Here is a 27,847-nt window from a genome sequence, read left to right as displayed (position 1 = left end):
AGTTTGCCATTTCTCCTTCTTGTATGCTTGGTTAATGGAGGTCACCTTTCCAGGGAAGACTTACTTGCACAAATGAACACCAGTGGTAGCTTATATTCTCTGGGTGACTTATGAGTAGAGTTATTTGAAATGCACTAGTTGGGTGTTACCCAGTCTCTGTTGTTTAAAAGCACTTAAAATATTCATCGTATCAGCTAGCTGGATTGTGAGGCTAACATGCAGTAGTAGTAAGACATCACTGTTCAATAAAGCCTCTGAGTTTTGACATGTACTTAGAAATATCATAATGCCCTTTGATGTAGCATTCAATTTAACACAGCGCTCCTCAACACTGATCTCTGCAGGGATTATTCAGTCTCATTTGTGAGTCCCAGCTGTGACTCATGCAAAGCAATATCGTAAAGGAACAAGGCAGACACAGGAATTGCCACCTGACAACGTAAAGCAGGAAGAGAGTCTCTTGCTACTTACATGTGGAGCACCCAGCACACAGAGACTGTGACCCAGACTGAAACTGCAACTTGTAAGACATATAACTATGATTGCTGTTGTAGTCAGGTCCCAAATAAATTCAATCCTGAGAATCCATATTTAACACCCAGTAAAATGAAAAATCAGAACCTTGGAAAAAAAAAAAAACACATTGCAGGACCAAAAGTTTGGGTGAGCAAGAATTATAAAACACTTAGCAGTTGTGGCCTTTAAAAGAACTTTAAGATTGATGGCACAGAACATAGCTTGGGACTAATTTTTTTTCTCAGAAGAATTTGCACAGTTTCTGCAATAAAAACATATTGGTTACTAATCCTTGTTGTCTGAAACACTCTGCAGCACTTCATCCAAGAATACACCATGATCCACAGTCCCACACTTTTGCCCTTAGGCTAGGTACTTTCTCAAGTTTAGAACTGTCAAAATCTAGTGAAAGATGAATAGGAGACATAATCAGTGTCAGCTAAGTCACAGAAAACATGTATGACAGGTTATCTTCACCAGACTGGCTGCAGACTCAAACCTTTGAAGTCAATATTTTGGAGGTATATCTCAGTCCTAAAGGAAAACATTCTACCTATCTATAAGAGCAATGGAGAATTAGGCTAAAGCAGAAATGCCCCAATCCCAGCTGAAAAGCTGAATATGACTCTTGAAATTTAAGTTACGGGTTCCCAAAGACATATTTATGCATAGAGATTGAAGTTTGTATATAAAACAATTATTAATTATACAACCCCACCACTGGCTCCTAAGAGAAACTGTTAATGGTATATTGGTTGAGACACTGTTTCAGGCTACCAAAGAGAGGTGTGAATTTCTCCCAAAGCCTAAGGTTGCTGCTTCAAAGACGGGATTTTTAAATTTCTACACTCTGCTACAGAACAGTTGGATCACTTATTGTAAGGGCATATGCAAAGAGCTTATCAGGAAAGGGCAGAAGAGCAATAATTTACAAAGAAATCCTACTGCCTTTTTTCCATCTACAGAGTGAATTGAGAACCTTTACCACCTGAAATATTAAATTACTATGTAAGGGTCTGATCTTTTCAGCAACTCTTAAGATAACTGGAATAAGAACCTTTGCAGAACAAGGACTTTGGGTATTGCAGGTGCTGTTTAAAACATACTGTAGGCCCTTCTACACAGCAAATCAGACCTGGTTAAATTACAAGACAGTCCTGAATGTTTCTTCCAAGCATGGTGTCTGAGAAAAAAGGAATCTGAGCTACTGGTCTCCCTTTATCAGTGTGTTTGCTGGGAAGAAAAGTCTTCCCAGGCACAGAAAGAATCACAGACTCTAGCACCTTCACTCTATGTGTGGCTGCAATTTGGGAAAGGCTGTGCTGGACTGCCTCATCAGTTATGTTGCAGAAACCTGGAGACAGAAGTTCTTGCCTTTCCTGCACTGATGTGAAAAATTGTTTAATTTGCACAAAAAGCATCCTGGCATAGGCAAGTTTATAATGGTGCCTTCTAGCCAGCAACTGGTTGTTAGAACATTTCTAGAAGGAGACCCAGTGGGTCTAAAGCTGCCCTCCTAACTGGGGCTGGGTGTAACAACAGGTTCCTTTGGAGACTAGCATTTCCCTTCATAGGAGTTTTATTGTACTTCTGTTTATGCATTATTTTAACAAACATTCTAGATTGCCCCCAAGAAATCCTCACAAACTTACCCGGGACATCTGGGAGAGAAACAAGGAAGAGATGAAAACATTACTTTAGTAAAATGTCCTTTGGAGGAATATTTGGGGCTCATGACATGAGACAATCTTTTAGTCTTTTGTAATGCAGGCAGGAGAAATAAAAAGACACTTAGGAAAAATTGAGAATCACCACAGAACTAAGCCAAACTTCTACAAAGCAGTAAAAGAGTATCAGTATCTCTCCATATTACTTGTCCTTCCTTCCATTTCCATTGAATGATAGAACAATACAATCATTTAGGTTGAGAAAGACCTTTACATCCTACCACCAAAGTAACACTACCAAGTCCACCCCATTAAACCTTGTCCCTATGTGCCACATCTACACAGCTTTTAAATGCAGCCAGGGATGGTGACAACTTCCTGGGCAGTGTGTTCCAATGCTCGTCAAGCCTTTCTGTTAAGAAATTTTCTGCTGCCTTTCTCTGAACATGCTCCAGCACCTCAATGTCATTCTTGCAGTGAGAGGCCCAGAGATGAACATGGGACTTGATGTGTGGCCTCACCAGTGCTGAGAACAGAGGGACAATCCCTGCCTGGGTCCTGCTGGCCACGCCATTGCTGATACAGGCCAGGATGCCATTGGCTTTCTTGGCCACCTGGGCCCACACTGGCTCATGTTCAGCTACTGCTGACCAGCACCCACAGATCCTTTCCCACTGGACAGTTTTCCAGCCATTTGGCCCCAAACCTGTAGTGCTGCATAGCGTTGTTGTGACCCAAGTGCAGGACGTGGCACTTTGCCTTGTTGAAACTCACAGAACTGACCTTAGCCTATTGATTCAGCCTGTTCAGATCCTTCCTGTCCAGAGACTTCCTGCCCTCCAACATATCAACACTCCCACTCAACTTGGTGTTGACCCGATCCCCTTGTCCAGATTATTGACAATGATATTAAATCAAACTGGCCCCAATATTGGGCATTGGGAGACACCATCAGTGACTGGCTTACAAATGTATTTAGTTCCATTCACCATCACTCTCTTGCCCCAGCCATCCAGCCAGTTTTTTATCCAGAGAACACATCTAAGCCATGGGAAGCCAGTTTCTGTGAGAATGCTGTGGGAAACTATGTTAAAGGCTTTACTGAAGTTTAGGTAGACAACATGCACAGCCTTTCCCTCATCCACTAAGGAGAGCCACCTTTATCACTGAAGGAGATCAGGTGGGTCAAGCAGGACCTGCCTTTCACAAACCCACACTGACAGGCCTGGTTGTCCTGCACATGCTGCAGGACAGCACTCAAGGTGACCTGCTCCATGATCTTCCCTGGCCCCAAGGTCAGGCCAACAGGCCTGCAATTCCACAGATGCTCTTTCAGGCCCTTCCTGTAAATGGGCATCACATTTATTCACCTCCAGTCCACTGGGACCTCCCTGTTTAGCAAGATTTGCTGACAGATTCAGCCAGGCACTGCCCCCGGCTGGCTCCCTCACCAGCTGGGTCAGGAAATAATCTTCCACACACTCCAGGAACATCCTGGACTGTTTCCTCTCCCCTGTGTTGTATTTTCAGCAAACCTCTGCTAAGTAAGTTCAACTTACCTCTCTGGTAAGTTCAAGCCCAGCACAAGAACAAGGGCTAGCAACTGTGAGACTTCCCAGCTACTTACAGAATAGTTCTTCTGCCTCCTCATCCTGTGGCCGACAATAGACTCTCACCATGGTATTTGCTTTGTTGGCTTTCCCTCTGATTCTTACCCTTAAACACTCAACTCTGATGTCACCATCATTGAGGTCACCTTTGCTAATGGAACTGCAGCCTGTGATGGGCTGGAGAACAAGCCTGTGCTTGGACACTTCCTCTCTCCTCCAGAGCATTTAGGATCCAAAATCTTCTCCCACCCCAGCTCAACACCTGGAGCTATGGCATTGTCTCATCTACTCATTGTTTGTGCACAACTGCCTGGGAGATGAGCAGATGTAGACACTGACCAATTTATTGCCAGGATTAAAAAACTGTGGAGAAGCAGGTGGTCAGCTGGAATTAAAAAGACACACATAACAACTTAGAAAATCATCCATTTGGGAGTTGTACTATGTATGTTATGAGGACAGCAGTACAGGAATTCTGTCTCCATGTGTAAGTTAGAGCTTTTCACAGCTCTAATCAGACAAACATTCTTGCCTAGCCCTATGGAGATTGATTTGCACACACGTTTTACTTCCATTAATTATTCTTCTCCATATTTCCATATTTTCTGCCTGTATTTTGTTTCCATCTTACATCTGCCTCTGCTCCATGTTCCTCTTTTTACAAGCAGTCTTTATGCTTGGTTTTATACCCCCGTAAAAAAGCAAGGGATCTTCATTAAAATATGACAGAAATTATAAACAAGGAGACAATCCTCCTCATTGTCTCAATTCAGATTTTGCTCTCTTTGACCATGCGGTCCTCTATGCCCAAGTTGTGTTTATCCACATTTCTTTTCCTGCTATGACACACTATTACACCATAGTCAGTCAAATATCGTTATTAATGGGACAGCTGCACACAGTGAGACAGTACAATAGCACAGCTTTACTTCCTATGCATACATTTATGTTACTTATGGTTGTCAGGGTGTATGTTTGTTTACATGAAACTCAAGGTTCAGTGGAGGGAAAGGCTGCATGAAGAGGTCTGAACAATACCTGAAGAGGAGGAAAAATTGTATATTCCTTAATGAAACAAGCTTGCGAATAATTAAATTAAGCAAAAAGGTGACTGCTTCTGGCTTGCTGAAAAGACATCAGTGTATCCACAGAAGGGAATGGAAACAAATGCACGAAGAAGCACTAGAATGCAGTCCTTGACGCAGAGCTGAAGATAATAGGTCTTGCCCTGGAGCTGGGCACTGAGAAAAGCCTTGTGGATTTCAGCAGGGGATAAATACAGTAAACATGTTCTTTCCTGGCTCCCTCCTAATGGAGTGGCGTATTTTGGCTTCTCTAAACAAATACTCCCATTTGCTTAGGCTGACTTTGATTGAGATGATTTTGAGAGAGCTGATGAAACACATCAAGGCTACACTTTTGTAGGGTTGTAAACCCTTAAATCAGGATGCTGGAACGTCTCTGCACTTACCAGCACAGCAATAAATATGCTGAGAGCAAGAGGAGAACAATAGGGTATGTCTCTGACTCTGAACAGCTGGCAACACTGGAACCTGGGAGAATGAAATTGTTTTAGCAGTGTGCTAGCTACAAAGTGCTCTGCTTTGTGACAGGGTAGTAGGGGAACTTTTTTGTAATCATCTCCTTATAGAGTTACTCTAAAAGTGTCCTTTCTTAGACTGACTATGAAATACATTTTCAAGGAGCTGTGGGAAGTGGCAATAGGTAGGGAAGACTATTTTAGGTGCTTAGAATCCAGACCCCTTTATCAACTTATTAAGAGGACCAAACAGCAACTGATTTCTATTCACATGTGTAACTCTGCTCCCTTCTTTTTCCTCCCTGGTTCAAGAATGATCCCAACTTTATTCATTCTCAGTGGTTAAATGGAACAGTTAAATTGAAAGTAATAATTAAGTTTTATTAATTAAAAAAATAATAAAACCCAAGTTCTTCCAAGAGGTATTGAACAGTACATAACTACAGCATGCCCATAATTCTTTATCATATACTGTATTGTCAGGCTCTCACCTGCTCCAAATAATCAGACCAATAAACCAAACTACACAGATATTGGTGTTGTCAATTAATCTATACAGAACATCATTGAGAAAAGAGCTCACAAAGAGAGCAATTATATTCAAGCACCAAAAACTGAAAGAGTGAAAATATTTAACCTCAGCTAGCCCTTTCACCCACACTGTATTGCTTGCCTCATCATTCTCCCCCCACCCCTCAAATAAGGACAGTAAAAAAATCATTAAAATACCTTTGAACTTGTGAAAGACGGCCCATAGCTCAGCAATGTCAGTGGCAAATGTAATGTCTGTGTCGAGGACAATGACTCGCTCAAGATTGGAAGGTAGAGTCTTAGTCAGAACCAACTTCATCAGCCCGTAAATCCCAGAGTAGTGTTTGTTGGGGATCCAAGACACTTCAGACTTGACAGGAAATGGGAAGTTGGAAAGAGGAAAAAAAATAATCTTTATTAGAAAGAGAAAATTTTCCTGAAATTAGTTTCTTGTCATAGTGGAAGATCTCTGAGGTGGAAAGTCATCTAAAAGCCTGCATTTAAATTTACTTCAGGAGCTCTGAAATACACTAAAGTTTCTGAAAGCTTGGGGGAAAAAGTTCTTTCAGGCAACCTCTTCACACAATATAACTAAAATTAGTTCAGTCTTTCTGGCCTAGTAGAATTCATTCTGAGACATCCACATGTCCTTATAAAACCGAAATACATTTTTAGTCTTAAAACTTCAGGTATATTGTACATTACTTTCATTTTCAACCAAAAAAGAAATTGTCATCTCAAAATTTTCTCCAATGAAGAAGTAACAAGCATAATATTTTCCTTATATTTTTTATATTTTTATAGACTTGGTGGTCAGAATTTCAATAGGCCAGTCATTTGAAATAATGGGCCAGAAAATTGCCAAAAAATTGTTTCTTCCAAATGCAAATTTTCCTTAAGCCTTACATCTTTAACTTAAAACTGAGGTCCCACGGACATGCTCAAAAGTAGAAAAAGTGACAGAAAATTGTCAGCCTCATTTTTTGGCTTTATGTATTGAATGTGGCAAACTCAAACATTTTTATAGTAAGAGCTAAACTCTATTTGTACAGTTTCGAAAATAAAAGTTGGGAGACTAAATTCTGCAATGCATTGTACTCTTGACACTGAGATATTCCATGAGCTGTGTTGAGTTTTCCTTCTATGAGACTCAAGTACTCAAATTTCAGAAGTTTCTGCTTAGAGTGGGATATTAGAAGTTTTTGAGAAGTTCCTATTTCCCTGTCTGAAACTCCTTGTTTGTTTTAAGGGGTATGCACTACAATTCCCAGATTTTAAGTTTTCCCTTGAGTCATGCTCTCAATAACTTCAACTAGTATTTTGTCCACAACAAACTTGAGTGAGACAGATTTCAGGATTTGTCCTGGCACGTTACACTTTGGAGAAAGTAAGCAGAAATTAAGTATTCATAAAATGGAGGAGGGGATTTATTCTGTTGTTTAACCATCTTGTATCTATTCACTGCCATTGTAAATTTATTATATGAAACAACACTTGCACAAAAAATCACTTCCCTCAAAATCCTTAGAGACAACCTTCTGTAAGAGAGTGAGTTCCTACATTTGGAAGTTCGAAGCATGGTTGAAGAAAGGCTAATAATAGGTGATTAGAGCACATTTCTTTTTGAATATAAAGTAACAAGGCCTCCGATGATGTAAGCTAACCTCCTCTATTCCCTTTTAAGTGACACAACTTTTCTCTGTATTCTCAGGATTCCTGTACCAGGGCAGAGCACTCTCCCACTACAAAGTTCATTAAAAAGACAGAGGGAAGTAGAACAAACCTTTAAGGAGAAAGACAAGAATTTCTTGGCAAGGCAGAAAAAGCAGATTCCCATAGAATAAAAACAGAAAGGGCAAACCGAAGTGTGAAGTTTTGGTTGGTTTATTGAAAACTCAATGTTCCCCAGAAATATCTTCTGTGTAACAGAGATAATTTCAAATTCACACCCTCACAACTCTACTTATTTGTGGTCCTTGCTTTCCTACATTGTGGCTTTTGAAATGGACCATCACACCACGGTGTATTTAATTTATACAGAGCAGTATCTACTTTGCTTCTGCAAACCATACTGTTCTGAATCTTCCACTTGATACCCTTGTTAAAAGTGTTCCCCATTGTACAGATTTGAGTTTGCATTTACCCATTGCTAGGTTATTAATTTTAGATGGCATGTCCTTCATTTTATTAGCTGAAATATTTCTACAGAAAAACACCCAGTGTGCTTATGGAAATAAGTTTAATAAGGTAGGGGTTCATATGTTGCATGAATAGCCTGACACATGCAGGGAAGGTAAAGGGTGGCTGGAAAAGCAAATGACCTTCAAAGTGCAGTTATTTTCTTTGCTCTCAGGATTTCCAATTTCTAACACCACTGCCATGTATCACTGCAGGGAAGAAACCTATGTCTGCTAGTTCCTTCTGATCTGGCACACAGAAGGCAAAAGCTTGCCATCCTGAAGCCTGATATCTGAAGGCACCACTTTCAAAAATGAAAGAGGCAGCCCCTGTTTTAAATGGTCCATCACAGCTGGCTAGCATGTGCTGGATTTGAGGATATGTTGAAGCCTGGACTCTCAATCAGTCCAATTTATCCCCAGTTTCCCCTCCTCTGATGCAGAGTTGACTAAGACACAAACAGAGATCCTAATAAACCCCCAGCATAATTTGTTGATGGCTTTGCTATTCAAGAATAATGTAACAGTTCCAAATTCATGGTAAGGAAAACTCCTTACATTACACAAGAGCTCTGTGAAGGCTCACTCTGGCTCACTACATAGTCTTATGGGAAGAAATACACAGGCACAGCATCACAGTGCTTTGTCCTTGTCCTAGTTTTGGCCACAACCTGGAGGTTATTCTGCATCATGTCAAAACATTGCAGGGAGCAGGGGGAAGGGACTCTCTGCCTTCTGAGAAGAGGAGTGAGGCCTCTGGCCAAAAAAACACTTCTCTAAATATTGTCTAAATACTTTCTGAAAGTTTTAATACGATATTGTTTGTTTAGCACAGTCAAAATGGCCCATATATGGCATGTTTGTGAATCATCTGCTAACAAGATCGATCAGAGTTGCCTTCAAAGAAAAAATATTCCTAGAAGATACATCAGCAACATGAAAACAAAGAGTTAGTAAAAGAGAGTGAAACAAAACAGTGTGACATACTTTGCTGTTTGTATAATTCCCAGTTCAGCAGAAATAGAACACCTTGGATCTCTAGCTCTCAAGATCTATGTTTTTGTTCATGAGAAAAGAGTAAAGAAAAGTATTTAGCTGGCGCTGACACTGATTCTTTTAAGTTAAGTGAAATAGCATCTACTCACTAAAGGTCTTTCATCAGAACCAGCTTTATTCTTTTTATAATTGAAGACTGAAAACAAACTAAAACATCTAAATTATTTGAATATAAAAACCACAGGCCTATGAGTCTGAATGCAGCATGTAACTGATCACCTGGTAGATGGCAGAGAGGTGGGAGCAGCAGTCTCTGTGTTCAGGTATACCTCACCAGCATGTTGTCTTCCCTAACTGTGCTGGATCTCTGGGAAATGCTGACCAAATCACAGTTGCTGTGCACAGCCTGACAGCTTTCTCACAGTTGCTATCACTGTATAAATGCTCATTAAATTACCAAAAGTGTCCTTTTTAACAGAGACGTCTCATACACAGAGCTTAAAATCAAGTTTACCCGTTTCCTTGAATGAGAGGGGGAACTGGTGGCTTGTTCTCTGTGAATGAATTGTATAGTGACTACATTCACAAGTATTTAGGTATTTTTATTTTTTAAGACACTTGATTCTGGTTGCTCACACATTACAATCACAAAGCACAATTCTTGTACCAAGTCATCACAAATATATCCAGCCAGACTTTGACTCTTACACTGCATTTCTTTATGGTACTGCATGATTTTTTAAATATGCTCTTTCCCCCCACAAACAGACGACGGGGAAACTTGCCCAGGCTTCCCAGGTGAATACTGAGTGCTCCACATATGTAAGTGAAGTATCTGTACAAGGGCAGGTCACCTGAGCCTCTTTGAAAAGGATGGAGGCTTGGACTTGTAGACTTAGCATGAAATAAGTCTGGAAAACAGTACCAGCGTGAACAGAATGACAGTGACCAACACAGAAGGACAATAAACTTTGGAGTGTTGTATTGTGTCAGATCAATCATGCACTGAGCTCAGTAGCTGGCATCATATAGTAGATGGTGGCAGGTGCCTACTGAAGAATATAAACCTGGGGGAATTCTACACCAATACTGCTCCCCACATGTATTCCCATCCTGCAGCAAGTTGCACCAAATTTTGGAGCTACTGGTGGTATTATTGTTGATTGATAACTTTTGGTGGATTTTTCATCTGTGAATTAGATCAAATTAGGATACAGTTTTGTATTTGGTAAAAGCCCAATTCATTATATTCCACTATTATTACATTTCTATTTAAATGTCATGCCCTTAAAGGTTATCAGTCTTGCATACCAAGACACTTTGTTTGCAAATATGACTTTGCTGCACTCACCCTTCTCTCCTCCACATTACTAAAATCATGATAAACAGAGCAGTGAGATGAAGCACAAAAGAGATTATGTATTTGGTGTCCTACCTTAGTGCTTGTTTACATGTACACAAAGTGAAGCATCAAAACAGTAGCAAGCACAAAAGCAGAGGAAAGCTAAACTATGGCTATATAGGACTGTAGGACTGTATATGTTTCTCTTATCAGTTACCATTTTCTCTGAAGCACTAGAGGTTGACAGGAAGCCTAATAGCCTGATTTGTTATATGCTTCTTGGATTGGAAGGTGATATACCATTAAAAAATCTCTCAAAACTTTTAGCTAGCAGCTGCATAAACTTAAGACTGCATTTCCTTTCTATAAATAGAAGTTTCCCTTCTAAAAGCATTTCCCCCATTAAAGACTTCTGATTACTGCCCTAGCAGAAAAAAATTCTATCCTGACTTTTCCTGATGAATGGGTTGTGCTCAATACAGCATTACAAAATCACAGACCAAGCCTGGAAGGTACCTCTGGGGGTCATTTGGTCCAACTTCCCCCTGACAAGCACAGCCAACCAGAGCCAGTGGCACGGGACCATGTCCAGATGGCTTTTGACTGTGTCCAAGGATGGGGACTCACAGTCTCATTGGGCACCCTGAGCCAGTGCTTAGATACCCTCACAGTAAAAGAATGTTTCTTGATGTCCAGAGGGCTCCTCCTGTATTTCAGTTTGTGCCCACTGCCCCTTGCTCTGTCACTGAGCACCTCTGACAAGAGCCTGGCTCTGTCTTTTTCACACCCTCCCTCCAAGTATTCATGTACAATGATAAAATCCTCCTCCAAGCCTTCTCTTCTCCAGACGACCAGTCCCAGCTCAATCACCTTTCTTTGCACGTGAGGTAGTTCAATCCCTTCATCACCTTAGTAGCCCGTGGCTGGCTTCTTCATTATTTTCATGTCTCTCTTGTGCTGAGGTGCCCAGAACTCAGTCTGGACCCAGCCCTCCAGGTGTGGCCTCACCAGCACTGAGTCAAAGGCAAGGGCCATGTTCCTTGACCTATTGTCAGTGTTTGTCTAATGCAGTCGTTGCTGCAAGGGCAAATTCCTGGCTCTAGTTTCACCTGATGTCCACCAGATTATTTTCTGCCAAACTGCTTTCCAGCATGGCAACCCTCAGCACGTACATGGATTGTTCCCATATACAAAATTTTGCACTTTTTGTTGAACTTCATGAGATTCCTGTCAGACTCCCTTCTCTGTTAAATAGTATTTTTTCCATTTACTTAATGAAATTCCACTGTCTCACAGAATATATAGCACCACAGAACCCTTTGAGAAACAAAAAGTGCTCCTGGTTCAGCGTGGTAAGACAGAATTTTGGCTGATAAAGTGTTTTCCCTGGCAGCATGTCCTTAAACACTTTACCCTGGAAAAATGCAACCTCCAATACCATATTGATTTTGTCACTACATTCACTGCAACTTCCTAGGTATGCTTGGGGAAAAAAAACCAATCAAAATCCAGAGCTATGACATAGTATCCCCTTCCACTCTCCAAATCAAAGACAGCCGTGCTGCTTGGCTGATTCCACAAAAGCGCCACAAAGGTTAGTGCCTTGCAGGAGCCTGCAGGTCAGGCTGGTGGGGTGATGCACCAGGCTGAGAACCAGCAGCCCTGAGGCACAAGGTGCCACTTGCATGCCTCCTCCCCCACCTCAGAAGTGGGCTCATAAATGGGATCAAAGAGAACCCAACTCCATCACCATCCAGACTAACGACTGCAGATTGCCTGTGCTGGGGAAACAACCAGCAGCAAAGAACTAAGAAAAGAGAAAAGGTGGAGGGAATTAGAAAATGAAGTCTGTAGATTTTGCCTCCCCAGAGCTTTCATGCCAGGTTTTACCATTAAAAATACCCAGCATCTAGAATAGACTGATTAAAATAAAGAGAAATGTGAATCAAGTTCTGTAATAAATGTCTCAGTGGAAACATGGATATCCAGAAGTAATTGGAATCTACTCGCTCTTAAGCAACTTCAACATAGGCACTATCTTCCTTGACAATTGCATCAGTCAGATGATAAACTAAGTTTGAAATCTTAAAAGAAGGCAAACAGAGCAAAACTTCCAGGCCACAGCAAAATCACAGTGTGTTTTAAATCTGCACAAGTTGTAGCAGAATTGTATCTGACACTGATCTGAAAAACAGTGCAACCTGCATGGTGAAAGAACTTCCAGCAGGATGGATCTCTGTGAAGCAAAACCAGCCAAAGTCTTTTGTAGCTGCTGGCTTCAGGCAGCCCTTACAAATGTCCCAGGTATGGGGAACAACCCTGAAATTCTGATGTGTGAATCAGGTAACAATAAAAATTGTTATTTTTTCAGATTGGCTAAATAACTTTCTAGACACAGCTGACAACTTGTTTTCACAGCTTTTTCATTACTTGCTTAGTGCTTTGCTGCTACTATGAACACTACAAGTAGCAAAATATTGGTTTTTTAATAATGTGGCTATCATTTAAGACAAAGCTAACAGAACCGGGGCTTTCATGTCACTTCTAATACTGCCAGGAAAATACTGGAAATACAGGAAAATACAGGAAAATACTGCCACCACTTTAATGATGATCATATTCTGTGATTTGTAACATAAAGCATAAAAAGGGGGGTAAACAAACAATATTGATTTGCTGGCACAGGACAGGAAGTTGTTTTTTTATGCATGGTTTTTCTCATCACTGTTTTTCACACAGGGAGAACGTCATCCTGCTGTGAATATATGCCATACCTCTTCCCACATTCCTGAAACTTGAGTCACAATTCCAGCAGCACTAGCAGGGCTCAGGATTAGTTCCAGGATAGTCCTTCCCATTTTACATTGACTATACCTCACAATATCTAACCTCTTTGCAGGGACATGTGACTGATCCCCTTTCTCACTCTCTTGCTTCCAGGGGAGCAGTATCAACACCTTGGTGCAGAGACTGGGTTAACTGAATCATTGAGGAAGGAGACAAGTAGGTTACCATTTAAATATGGGTAAAAATTCATGCCTGTTTTTAGCACGTTCTTTTTTTACAGACAACCATAACAATATTAACAATAAAAGAAAGAACCTAGATTGAGAAATTCCAAGTCTTCACAGATCCTGAAAGGAAGAAGATTACTGTCACCTCCAATAGTTTATTCAGAAGGAATACCAAAAGGAATCTCCTTGCATCTCACCTTCAGAAAATCACTGCCTTTGCTCCATTTGTCAGGCATCCAGCAAACATTAACAGAAGAGCCTTATTTGAACAAAACCAGACCCTTCTATTAATGTTTGCTGGACAACTTGTAACTTCCACATTGAATTTAGTTTTTTCCTGGGTGAGTCACACGTTTTGATTATACTGATATTCCCCCCCACAACAAGTCCTTACTATTTATATGAATGGTTGTCAAGGAAACCAAAAATCCAGTAAAGTTGGGTAACTTTTCTAGATTCAGAATTTCTGGTTTCTGAGTATTTTAAGAAATAATAATAACATCTTGCTCTAAGAAACAATTGTAAGGAGAAAGGAATTTGCTAAAATAATTTTTCTATTTCTGCTGGCCTTTGTGGCTGTTCTTGCTCATCACAAAAGCACTGGTGACTTTAATAGGATTCTGCCTCATCTTTCACTTTAAGAAACAGATGGTATCTTCCACACATGTGTGCAACAAGTCTGGATGCAAATAACAGTGAGCAAAAAGGTTGAGATAGAAATGGATGATTATTTGAACCTCTGGGTCCTGGATAATGTAGAGGAAATGCAGAAACTGTGGAGCAAGCTACAACTGGAAAGGAAGATTAGATATTAAAAAGGCAGAACAAACAAAACCTCCAAAATCAGCATCAGCATACAGCAAAGGAAAATAACTGCAAATTAATTCTCATCTCTGTAGCAAAGTCCATAACACAGTCTGACTGATGTTGAGGATGTTTTCTGTCTTTTTTTTTTTTTAATTTTCTTTCCAGATCTGTCACCAATACACACATGCACACAAAGGGCAGACAAGTGGGAAAAACCTGATTTAAGGATGCTTCTTCAAAACAACTTCCTTAACAACAAAATTAAATGAGGGTGCCAAGAGCTTATCATGCTTTATACAGATACGACTGCAGACATAAACTAAAAATTATGTAGGTGGGGGTTTTTTTTCTGTCTCTGTCACTTAGGCACAGCAAAACATTCAGCCATATAGCTTCTTCAGAAAAGAAAGGGCCAAAAGGTAATTCACCTACTGAGATCTTTAAGGACTATCTCCCACCCCTTAGGTATTTAGGTGGGCTTTTCTTCCACCTTATTTAGCCCCATAAAACTCAAATGGCCAGTTTCTATTTGACTCCTTTTCTTCACTCTCATTTGAGACTTTCTAAATTTCTTCATTGTTTCTTGCTATCTCCAAAATGCTGAATCCCCTCTTTGTTTTCCTTTCTTCATTTGTGCAAAATGGGACTGCAGAATGGAAAAGTCTGGCCAGTCTCAGCTGGTGCTGTTTCTTGTTCCTTTGAGGCCTCTGGCCTCAACCCCAGCTGTTTTCAGTGCAGCAGTCAAGGGTGGAGGACCTAAAAGAGTCTGAGCATCCCGAAAGAGGTCAGTGAGAACCAGCCAAACACCGGCCTCCCAGCCCCTCCTCTCCAGAAGAGGCAAAAGAACAAATCTTCCCTAGAAGATAAGATAAAGCCTTTTTTTTTCTTTCTTCCTGTCAGTGAATGAGTGAGAAGAGACAAACAAGCTGAAGCAGATAAAATGGCAAGAAGCCAGAGCTTTCTGCTAAAAGCTGACTGACAGGTAGATCTGGTAAGAACTTGCCCAGTGGTGAAAACTCAGGGCTGCCCTTCTCGCTTCATCTGTATGGAAAGATAAGAAAGATCAATTGCCCACTTTAATTGCCAGTGAACTCAATCAACAAGCTCTTTGTGCTAATTCATGAGGGAAGATACAAATCCATGAAAATATTATCACTGCCTGATGTACTGAAGCTTTTTCACTTCAGTAACTATGCAAGTACATACACATTAGCTGCAGCCATTCCATGTTTTAGCAAATTTCCATGCAGCTCTTGGGGTCAAAGCCCAGCAGCACACAACCTGTATTTTGCATGATGTCAGGATAACAAACGGGTGGCATCAAGATGCACTATCCAGAATAAAATGCAACAGCATATCCTGCATAAACACGTTTTGTTGGATAAACAACAGCTGCAACTGGAAACTTATCTGAAGTGGGATTCTTTCCCTACTGAAAAATCCTTTTGTAAGGATTATCAAAGAAGGTTGCAGAACAGTTACAGTGACTATTGCTAACCCAGTAATACCTGAGAGAGGAGATTGCAGGTGTAAAATACCAGTTATCATGCACTAAAACATTCCCAACCAGATACAAGAATTGAGAGGGAATGGCTTCCCACCCCTTTAAGCCTAAAAGATTCCCATCCAGTTTGTATCCATACAAAACAGTATTTGACAGCCAGAGTTGCAAAATAAAGAATCATAGAATATCTCAAGTTAGATGGGACCCATAAGAAACACAGTGCACAACTCCCTTCTCCTCACAGGACTACCTAAAACTAAACCATGACTAACAAGCGTGTCCATGGCCAAGCTTGGAGTCGTGACCAGAGTTCACGAGCTTGGTGACATGACCCTGGGGAGCCTGTTCCAGTGACCAACCACCCTCTCCAGGAACAACTTTCCCGATGTCCTAGGATGGTTTGTGGAAAGGATGTGGGAATACAGCTTCCACCAGAGAGCTGATATCTTAACACAAAGTCAAAACATAGCAAATCCTTATGAGAAAAAGGATTTATTCTTCTATTCAAAAGAAAATCTCTACCTACTATCAGGCATCTCACAGACCTAAACTTATACTGTTTCTGCCTAAAGAGTAAGAACAGTAGAACTTCAACAGCTGAAAATGCTGCACCATGAAAAAGGAACACACATCCAACTAGTGGAATAAATGCTATATCCCATAAAGAACTCTTATGTCTCTTTTTTTCACCAAAAGCAAAGAATTTCCAGGAAAAGAAATCAACCTCCACCCTGCAGAGTTGGAGGTCAGGTGAATGGAACTTCTTATATAGCAATTATTGCTTCATGGGAAAAAAATTACATAAAATAGCATTCTTTTCTCCAGTGCTAAGTATTACAATACATCAAAACTCCTGGGGACTAAAATGCTCCAGGAATACATCTAGAATAAAAAGAATAATAAAGGATAAAAGGTATTACAATTATGAACAAGCAAAACTAACAATAACCTAGTGCAAGAAGGAGTGAATGCAACAGGGTGAAAAAGTATTCTTTTTCTTTGTTATTAGAAAAAGCTACATTGTCTCTCAAACAATGCAGCACTAACTAGAGAAACAATCTGAAGAAAATAAAGACATTGGGAAAACTGGGCTCCTTCAAAAGCAGAAAACACTGAAGTTCATGACATCAGTCTAGTTAATTGCCCTGCTTCTGGTTAAATATCATCAAATACTTCAGATAATAGTGAGTTTGCATCAGTAGTGTTTAAATGAAGTGTCCATGTAGCAGGCATGTAACTCTTACAACTTCTTGAAACATGTCTGAGGGCTAAGTCCACCAGTGGCACACTAATTCCATGTAATCTTGGAGTTTCACCCTAAAGACCATCAGATAAAATTGCAATCAGACAGGTGAACACAGGTCCCAAATGTCTAATTAAAACAATACAGATGGAACTATTTTATGGGCTTTCATCTGTGTCAGCTAAAAACTGTGGAATCCATTCAGCTGTGAAAGGGGTGGAATCTGAAGTAAAGGAGTATGTGGGAAAATTAACAGGGGATCAAAATACTGCTCAGTTTTCATCTTTGTTTCTGAAAGAGTGAGACCTAGACACCATCAATTTAAGCTCAAAGAATGAAACTTCCACAGGATAAAACAATTTGATTGGAAAAGAGGTAGATCTACTAAGAGAAATGACTCAAGTCAAATTATCATCAGTGGTATCTCATTAATAAACTTACTATGTATCTCAAAAAATGAAACTTTGTTGAACTGCAGATTGACCTGAAAAGTGACAACTCCACTAACAGAAACAAAATGTCTCAATTTAAAAGTCCAAATGTTCTCATACTACGTTGACTCAAAAAGAGGTGATGTCAACGGCATTTCATTAACAATGTTATTACATATCCCCCCACCTTTAAAGCAAGTACTGAGACAAAATCAGCCTGGACACCCTTATCTGGACTGAGATGGTTTCAGACCTATGACAAGAGTGACTTCAGCATGTGGTTGTGCTGTGCCTGGCGCACAACATGACTTTGTCATTTTCACTGCTGTGAAAACTTGTCACACAAAAAGGTGTGGCTAGGCAAGGTGAACATAATTTTTCTCCACAAGAACGACTATTTCAGCCCCAGTCCTTCAGAACACTTGGTGCCTACACTGCCTGGTGAACTGCTGCATGGGAAGTAGCTCACATCTGATCTGTTGCCCAACACTTCCCTGAATCTCAGTTGTTTCTCAGAAATAAGTCAACACCACAAATAAGCCAACATAATTTACAAATGAGGAAATCTAACCATTTCAGCTCCCTGGTTGTGAATCAAGAATATTCTTGGAGTCCTTGCAGTGTCCTGTATTTTTCAGCTTATCAATCAGATATGGAAATACATATACAGTTCTTTGTAATTCTAGAAGCAAGGCTCATTAAACATTTTGATAAAATGCTCACATCAATACTGATCCTCACTAGGAATGCCTTGAGCAGTCACTGCTGTTCTTCTGTGAATAACTGAATGCCCTTTGACAGGGAGGTGTCCATGTGAGCAAGTAAAAAGCCATTAAGAGCTAAGACCATCTAACTATAGCCTTTATATGTCTTCCCAGTTTTCTACCTGCAGGTGCCAAAGAAAGAAATTGTGCTGGAGCACAGGATGACCATTAACTCTCCCCAGCAAGTACAGGGGATACACAACCCATACCCTTCATGCAGCTCAAAATGTTCAAATAACTTCTGTATATCCAAGGTTAGGACAGCAAAATGCTCTCATTTCTCGTAGGTGGATGATAATGTTCTGAGAAAGCAGCTGTTGTAATGTGGATGCAAGGAATAAGCGACAGGTGCCCAAGTTAGTCTAAGATGTCATGTCTTTTTTAGGCTTTTCCAGGGCACACTTTTAAATTTCTGTCAGACTGAATAATTTTTGGAAAATCTCATGTGAAGTTATTCATCTTTTTCTCATTCTCCGCTAAAATTGCCTTCCCCGGAGGTGCAGCACATGTTGCTGTAATGAGCAATGTTTAAGAAGCTGAATGCCAAACAAAAATCTTTGCTGTTGAAATGTCACAGTCGGCTGCTATGATACAAATGTGGGTGATTTTAAGAGGAAGAGAGTTGGCTCCTCAGTTCTCGCTCCACATATGTTACACAGAGCAGCTACCCCATCTTCCTGGTGGACACAGAACAGAATAACTGCACTGCTTTTCCCTAGAATCAAGAAAAAGGTGGGGCTACAGAGAGGCCCACAGCAATTAGAACTAAATTATAAAACTAACCAAGATGTTTTTTCAAAGCACCAGCAAAAGCAGGACAGTACAAGGGGTTTACAAAGTCAGACATGAGGCTTTCTTCTCGAACAATAGTAGAAGCACTGCACAATATAACACAGGAGGCAGACTTCACAAAGGTTCCACTGTGCTGGGGAGTTTGAATTGCTATCTGTTTCTTGGTGGATACTAATTTCCTCCCAAACAGTCTGAAGGAAAATATCTTGGCTTACAAAACCAGGTCTGTTAATTTACAGTCATCTGTACTGAAAATCATGGATAAAAGACTCTGTTCTTAACATGGTAGCATTGTGTCACAACCACAAGAATCTTTTATCACCTGAGACTTCAGGTCTCTAGTATTCAATATGTCCATTAGCAAATAAAATCTCAATTATAAAGTAGAAATTCAAATCTAAAAATAAGCCATAAAAGTTATACAGATCTGTAAAATGTTTTGATTGTTGACTTCATTTTACAAAATCTTGGATTTGCATATTTTAAAAAAATAAAGAGAAAGGGAAAGGACAGGAAGCAATAGCAGTCAATGCCTACAATTTCACTGACATGTGCAGTAGGTCAGTTTACAGAATGACAAAAGGCTGGTGAAATGCAGGAGCACTGCAAGCCCCCATAACACGTGACAGTTTTAGATCAAAACCTCAGTGCCATAGAAACACTTTAACTGAATACTTACAGCTGCGTAAATGAATGTAAACATAAACAGATGCTGGGTTTCTCCTTCTGTGTTGCATTAATAGCAATTAGATCTTGCACATGAAGTGGAAAAGAAATGAAGGGTAGTAGCATACTTCTGCTTTATAACTTTGTGTGTTTGCCTCTGAGGCACGCAGTGAACTACTTAACAGATAAATAACCCCGCACTGCCCTTAACAATATATAATCTGCATGCAGTGCAATGCAAATACTTACAATCCATGGTAGTTTAGGGGTCAGTCACTATTACTGTGAGATAGACTGTTATAGGTGGCTGCAACATCCATTGGAACTTTTTGACTAGGAAGATGATGGAAGGCAGAAGAATGCTGATCAATTTTATTGTTCAAGGCTTTATCAACACTGCTATTGTTGTAACCCTCTTAAATTGATGTGAAAACCACCAAGCTAATAATCTGTTCATCAAAAACACTCTCATATCTTCCCAACTGCCAATCAGAATCCCTCTCTCCCACGCTCAGAAGGTGGTAGCTGCCATTCTGTTATAAGTATTTGTTTGATCATGCTTCCAAAATCGGTATATTTCAATATTACAACACATACAGCCCTATCACTATTATGATTCTTTGGAAGAGCTTCTGCTGGTATGCAAAGATTTCATGGCATTGAGTTGCTTTTGGTGCAATTTGCTGCAAAGACATTCACATACTGAGCATACTTTTAAACAACATTACTGGGATTTTGGCCTACAGTAATTTTTGCATGGACAATACAATGTGCCAGACAGGACACTTGCTTGCTGTCTAGATGGTAAAGGGAGTCTTCATAGCAAGGGTTCTTACAAGGTCATCTTAATTGGATTGGGTGAGACTCTCTAAAACGTGTCTGTACAATTTTTGTAACCCAGCTGACCCACGGTCCTACCTGATCACTACCAAGATATATATAATGTGTCTAGAGATCACCCTTACCCATGTGCAAAATATTTCCTAACTATCTTAAGTATGTACAATAGACTGTCCTACATGATCATTTCTACACATGCAAGAACTGTTCCTATTGATTGTCTTACTCTTGTAAAATTGATTAAGTTTGCAGCAGGAACTGTCTGTGAATATCTGGGACAGCCAGATTCTTTGCCCAGGATGTTAATCGACATGCTTAAGCATACAAATTGGTCTAGGCACAGCAGGGTCTGCCTGGGAAATCTCAAGAACTGACTGAAATTCCCACCAGGACCACTCCTGTAACAAGCTGTCAAATACTTCTTGTGCCAGCAGTTCCATCAGTCACCTAGTTTCAACTTGGGCTGTCTCAAACCAGTCCTTTATCTCATCCATACAGACAACAAGCCTGGGAGCTCCTGGACCACTGTGGGAATTTAAGTGCACTAGGGGTGCACACAGGCACAGCCCTGAGAACCAACTACACTACAATCATAATTAAAAAATTAAATTTTATTTTTCTGCTTAAGTCTCATAGTCCTTGCCCATTAGCTCAGTTGGCCAAAGCATGGTGCTAATAACACCAAGGTCATGGGTTCAATCTCTATAGGGACCCTTCACTTAAGAGCTGGACTTGATGCTTGTGGGTCCCTTCTAACTCAGAGTATTTTGTGATGTCTGTCTAAATGATGTCATTATCTGACCTAGTGAACTGTCTTCAAAGTTCAGATGAAAGTGGCTAAGAAGTAACTTATCTCATACTGCAGTGAATGCCCAAAGATAGGTGATCCTTATGCCATACACTACCTGAGTTTGGTTGTGTTGGATCAGACCACTGATTTTGACTGAGTGTGCAGATGTCAACATTTCTGATAGGAAATCACCTAATGCAGCACTGGTACTCAGATTTGTGTTTACTGGGAACAGTAAAAGCTGGAATATTGTCCCTATAAATACCTTTCAGATCAAATGTTCATCTACTACAAAAAGCTATTCACCATCCCTTCAAGTTCATAAATCAATTGCAGCACATGTGGGCTAAACTATTTAAAGGAGATGGCTTTTCTGCTCTATCAGTGATTAAAAGACTGTGTATATGGGCCATTTATTCACAGCAAAGCAGGCAACTGCTCATTCCACATTCTGCCTTCTTCGGTTCACCTGATGTTGTCATCAGAGTGTCAGGCAACATCTGGGAAACAAACTCACCTCATCTGTATTACACCCATCACATACAGTACTGTCTTATCAGCTGCTCCTTCTGCTCTGGGACAGTGCAAATCACAATGGATTCAATACCTGTATTTCCCTGTGAGTGAACTGACACGAGATTCCATGTTTAACAATGAAGTGCAGAAGCCAAGTGCCCAAGCTGCACACCTTCAATAGTTTGTTCTGGAGTTTCTTCATGTAAGACTGAACTGAAAAAACCACAAAACCCTGCAGCCTGATATTTGCAAATCACAGATAGATGATGTTTCACAAGTATTTTTTTTCTTTTATTTAATCCTCAAAGAAGACCATTTTCAGTTTCCAGTTATTTTGTGGGATGCATTGCTGTAATAGAAACATCTATACATTAGGACAAAGCTGACTAACACAACTGAAGTGATCATATAAAGTGAATTTACATTGCCAAGTAACTTTCCAGTTTGCAGTCACAGCCATATGTGACCACGTAAATTTGGAAGAGTTATGTGTGGGCCATACTGAGTAGAGCAAGAATGAAGTATGTAGCTGTGGAATATTTCAATTAGTGGCACCATTATCAGCAGCCCACACTTCAAGTACGCTTATTGCTGATTACTGACTGCACGTAGCAAGTTCAGTTAATGGGAGAGAGTTCCAAATCCAAACAGCAAGTAAGTTGAGGGAGAAGTTTTAAGTACCCATCTATCTCCCTTGAGGTTATTGGCAAGGCAGTGAGGACACAGGCCAAGTGACGTTGGAGAAGGCTACAAGAGTCTTAGTAGAACTGGATGTTAAAATCTTCAAACTAACTGGTTTAAAGAAATACATCTGCTATCTCAATTGTGTCTGACCCTTTTCCTGGAAATGCTGTTATTTTGGCTCAGCTCCACAGTTAAGTCTCCTCCTCTTCTATCCCATCCCTTATCATGTACCCCAAGCAAAGATATACCTTTCCCTGGCCATTCTTTCCTGTGCTCCATCCCTCTTCCAAGCAGGCTGCTGGTAGTTTGGCAGCATCTGCTTCTAGGGAGAGAATGAACCTAGGCTCTTTGTGGTGCAACAGGAATGTGAACAGCTGTGTCACCTTGCAAAAGGAAACATAAGTCTTCTCTAAGTTTTAAAAGGAACACCTGACATGCTTAATTCACAGCAGCAAAGTAGATATGTTAGTTTGCTGGTCTAGAAATTCTGATATAATCTGTGGTACCTTGTCTTCCCTTTCTTTCAGTGAAGTGTCCAGTTTCCCTCTAAAACCTAAGAGAAGACAACAGCCACAGCCAAGACTAATTTTCTATGCCTTTCTTTAGACACTGGTTCCACTAACTCTAAGCTAAACAGCATGTATTTTAAGAGCTGCAGGATATGTTAAGAAACACTGCCAAATACCAAATACTTTAGTCTCCAAATTCTGCCTTTTAAAAAATTAATATGCTACTGGAAACTGTTGCCTGAATTCTAAATAGCTACTTGAAAACAAAAAAGCATCCATACTATTTATGGAGGATCTAATATTATGTGTTCTCTTCCACTATTTGAGCAGGAACAAGAGCAGAACTGCCAAATACCAAATACTTTAGTCTCCAAATTCTGCCTTTTAAAAAATTAATATGCTACTGGAAACTGTTGCCTGAATTTTAAATAGCTACTTGAAAACAAAAAAGCATCCATACTATTTATGGAGGATCTAATATGTGTTCTCTTCCACTATTTGAGCAGAAACAAGAGCAGAAGGACTTTTCCCAGGACTTAAGGGCTTAATCTCACATGCCAGCTCCTGATGCATTAGAAGGAAGAGGCTGGAAGCTCATACACATCCAATGGGAAAAAAAACAAACATGAAATGAAATGTTTTCTGCAGCAGCTAAAACGTGTTCCAAAACAACTGAACACTGGTGAATGAAAGCTAAGCAGAAAGTTCTCATGCCATTACTCAGTTTAAATCCTTTTAAATTGGAGAAATTGCTATTGATTGCAGGTTTAAAAAAGAACTGTGGAAGGTCATTTAAACTGAAACATAGTACATACTGTAACAGTGAATCCACAGATCATTTCAGAGAAAGACAGGCTTTCTAGTAAACATCCAGCATCAGCTCTATGTTTTCTTAACACCAGACAGCATAATACAGCTCCCAAGAGTGCAGGTGAAATACATGAACCCAAACCAATCATTAAATCCTCTCTAGGGGCTACATAAGAAACAAATGAGATGAGCTCCTACAGCTGTCTGTAAACAGCTCCTCTGTCGTCTTTGCTAAAACCTGCAGAATGATCTGGATATGAGCCAGCATCATTCTCGGCTTTTTAAAACCCTGTTTACAGTTATAACTCTTTGCTCTCCTATGGCAGTCTCTGTCACATTCTCCCATGCTCAGTACTGTATACTGTGTTTTTTTGGACACTGAAATCAGAGAAATCGCTTGATATGGAGAATGATGAGCTCTGACCAAGAGGGGCAAACCTGGAAAGACCTACTTATGCATCAATACCTGCATCCAGCTAGAAAGGGGTCATCAAACTAAAGCCTGTGAGTTACCTGCAACATAGTCTAGTGTTGATTTAGGTCATCAATCATATAAAAAATTAAGGCTGAGTGAAGAGGAAAGGACAAAACAGTTTAGCTCTGTAGTCTCTTATCTACTCAGTGTTTTGCCTATAAATCAGAAATTTGAGGATCACAAGTAAGCTCTCTTGGTTATTATTTACTTAACTAGATTGGACCATACCCAAATGACCAGAAGGAAAACACTAAGAAGTCTGTCTTTGCCAGCTGAGAGGCTAATTAAAAACCCTACAATTTGCAGAAAAGCACATGTAACATAGACACGTACAAGACTGATAGGAAAAAACCTCCTCCGTGCTATAAAGTTATAAAGAACAGAAGGAAGATCTCTGGCTAATTAGGTTAATATCAGCTTATGGCTTTATGTAGAAGAACCAATGAAAAATAAAAACAGAAACAAAGTATTTTTCTCAAGAATCACTTTTTTCCCTTTTCCATCTCTTTCTAAAGCTTTCTGTATTCAATATTTCACTAAGTGTGTCCTTTGAATTTCCCCCTTAACAAGTACAGCAATTTGCTAAATTTTGGTTTTCTTCCTTGTTTCAGGGTCCCGTTCAAAACAGTCTGGTAACTCATACAAATGGTTGCCACCAACTTCAAATGCTGAAGTCTGAATGTTTCATTCTACCTCCACAGGTAAAAAAACATACAGCTCAAAATCAATGTTGTGCCTCCATGTTCTGATTTAAACTTTTTAAGTACGAAAAGATAATTACTTTGAGCAAGTGATTCCCCACCCCCCCCTTGTTGATTGAACTCTTTTCATAATCACTCCTTTTGGAAGGGCATCCAGATAAAAAAGGTAGCTATTGTACTAATGCTACCTTGTCGAAATGTGAGTAGTTAGGGTTTCACACACCTGTGCTTGAGGAATGCAGGGTAGCTGAGTGTTTCCAGTAACAGACTTGGGTTTATTGAGCAAGATACTTAAGATTCCACCATTTCTACTAGGAAGAACTATCCTTAAAAAAACATAGTGTGATCAGATGGACAGCCAGAATCCTCTCGCTAGCAGGTAAAATTCTAAGCTGTTAGACAAAACATTTCAATAGCTGCTCTCATTCCAGAGAAACTGCACTGATTTCAGCCACTTAGCATCTTACCAGTTACGTGTAATCGGGGTTACAATCACGTCAGTTAGAATTAGTTGTCATCAGGGAGAATATTTTTAGGCAGTCATAACCCTGCAATTCACCAGTCAAGGGAGATGAGGAATAAACAGGTGACATCAAATCAGAAGTGTATGACTGACACCTGTGTCTGCGTGTCTTTACCTTGAGCTCATCTGCATCATAGAAGTCTATGCGCACAGCAGGGACCATCCATGTCTGGAACAGAGTTGCCAGGATCTGTTTGGCAATTGCATCTGCGATGAGGTGGAAGTGGAGTGGGTTTCGCCTGATATGAGAAGGGAGAGAAACGCATTAGTTCAAAGGTTTCTAATTCCTGTTCTTAAAGGACAACATCAAAATTTAGAAAGCTTTATCTGTGCTTTTCTACAATGTTGAGTTTTGAGGATGCAACATGTCTGGTGGAGTCTGCTCTGTGGCCAAAATGCTGAGACACAATTTGAATACACATGACCACAATACAATACTCAGTTTCTGGATGGCTATGAACATACATATCCTTTGACTCCAGTGGAATGGGTGATTTATAACACCTAAGAGTCTTGTCTCGTGCACCAGCTTGTTAAAAAAAGGCCAAGTTAATATACCTTTGGAGACTTGAGCTTTGGAAATCATTGTTTCAGTTTCTAGGTGAACCTGGTAATTTATCTTTGTGGTAAGAAGACTGTCTTAGGTTAAACATAACAATTTGGATGAGGTGAAATTCTGGGACCCTTGAGTTTACATAGAAGTTTTCTACAAAGCCATTTTGGGGAACCAACAACTGTCCCATAGGAACCCAAAATTAGATGTTTCAGGTGAGTGCCTTCTAGCTATTCACTGGCATAGTAAACAAAATGGAGACTGCAAGTCTCACCACTTCCCTTTTCCTAAGGGTTAAAGAAAAGTAGGAGGAAAGGAAACATTTTACTTCAAAACAGCAGATCTGGGTTCACCTCTGTAATTACAGGACTTGGGCTAACTGAAAAGCTTCAAAACAAGACAGGTGAAGCCAGTATCAGCAAGAGTGAAAAGCTCTGACAAAGCATATGGGTTTCTCTATACTAATGTGAACTTAGACATTATAAATACCTTGTTTAATTCCCTTAACCTCCCTCCCTTTTTGGGGGACAGTAGGCAACAAAATTTGATCTTAATTTCTGTGGTAGGAAACCTACCAGTGGAAGTTAGTCACAAATTGTAGTCTTCCATGTTTGCCTCTAGCTTAGCAACTTTCTCTGTCAGCAGAAAAGGACAGACTTTTGAAAAAACTACTAAGAAGAAAAATGCCTTGTTTAGACTTCAGCACGGGATCAACCTTTCTTTGATCCCTAGAGTGGAATAGTGGATTATCATTTCTATGGAATTTGTAAAGCTAAATGAGTGTACTTGTTAATTGGTATTTTTCATCTAACAAGAGAAGTATTTAGTTTCAGAAGTTGATTAAAGCGGAAGACAAGTGATGCTACTACATTCTTCAGTGTGAATGAGAAGTGAGGAGAACTATGTTAGTTCAGGCCAATACATTTCCATTACATTTTTGGGCTTAACCCAAAAAATGAAGGTTATTTTTTTCTCCATTAATGAAAAATGTGTGCCTTCCTTTTAATGCTTCTCTTCTTGCTTTGATGAGTAATATTGCCTCCCACTGAACAAAGTCCACAGGGAAACATAAAAATATGTATAATTTTCATAGTATTTTAACAAACCCCTCAGCAGAAAGAGGAGATTTTTGTGAGAAGCAATGTAGGACTGGATTTTGCAGACCCAACCCAGCACTTGGGGCTGCCAGTGAAGGTGCTGTATTGGCTTCAAGGATGCTGTGGATCACATTACATGCTTACAGTAAAAGCAGAAAAGGGCTGGGTATAAGCCTTATATATGAGATAATCATGATGGCAGAACAAACCCACAGCTGATCTGCCTTAAACGATATCCAAAACACTAAAGCACCACATACTTTTCAAAAGACAAAGGTCTTTCAATCGCTAGCTTGTCCTGGAGGGAGGAGGGGAGAGGGAAAGGCACAAGCTGCCAGTTGCTGAGTGTCCCATTACCAAGCTAAAGGGATCACAGCAATTACATTTGCTTCACCAGCCCAGCAGGAGAGTAGAAGAGGACATCCTGGCTCATGCGGATTCCGCAGTAACCAGGCACCTTGCCAAGAAAAAAATCAGGAAATAGCAGTGATCAGGAAATACATCTCATTAGTAGAGACAAGGCCAAGAGAAACAAAGTACAACACCGATGGCTTTGGGTACAGGCAAAGCAGTATCTCAAGACAAATAAATGTTCAATATCAACATACACATCCCACAGAGCTCCCTCTGCTAAGGAGGGGCTGAGTCTGGATTCAAGTAGGACTATTTCCCAGCCAGTGTTCTTCAGTAATTTCCTTTCCTTTTTTTATTCTGGGGTTACTTATCTTATATTGTAAAGTAGAATAAGA

General features: G+C 40.1%; 1 protein-coding gene across 2 annotated transcripts in view; it reads right to left on the bottom strand.

The window, feature by feature from the left end:
* Window positions 1–27,847, bottom strand: part of LARGE1 (LARGE xylosyl- and glucuronyltransferase 1) — a 280,581-nt gene that overhangs the window by 105,297 nt on the left and 147,437 nt on the right. For both annotated transcript variants that reach the window (XM_039725272.1, XM_039725273.1), the window contains 2 exons: window positions 25,564–25,687; window positions 6,063–6,234 (listed from right to left, as the gene is read on the bottom strand). In XM_039725272.1, coding sequence (XP_039581206.1) covers window positions 6,063–6,234; window positions 25,564–25,687 — 296 coding nt within the window. The remainder of the gene's footprint in view (window positions 1–6,062; window positions 6,235–25,563; window positions 25,688–27,847) is intronic.

The sequence above is a fragment of the Passer montanus genome, unplaced genomic scaffold (genome assembly GCF_014805655.1).
Source record: "Passer montanus isolate IOZ18808 unplaced genomic scaffold, ASM1480565v1 scaffold55, whole genome shotgun sequence".
NCBI classification, from domain to species: Eukaryota; Metazoa; Chordata; class Aves; order Passeriformes; family Passeridae; genus Passer; species Passer montanus.
Note: the sequence above shows the minus strand (reverse complement) of the source record. Positions and strands in the feature narration are given on the sequence as shown.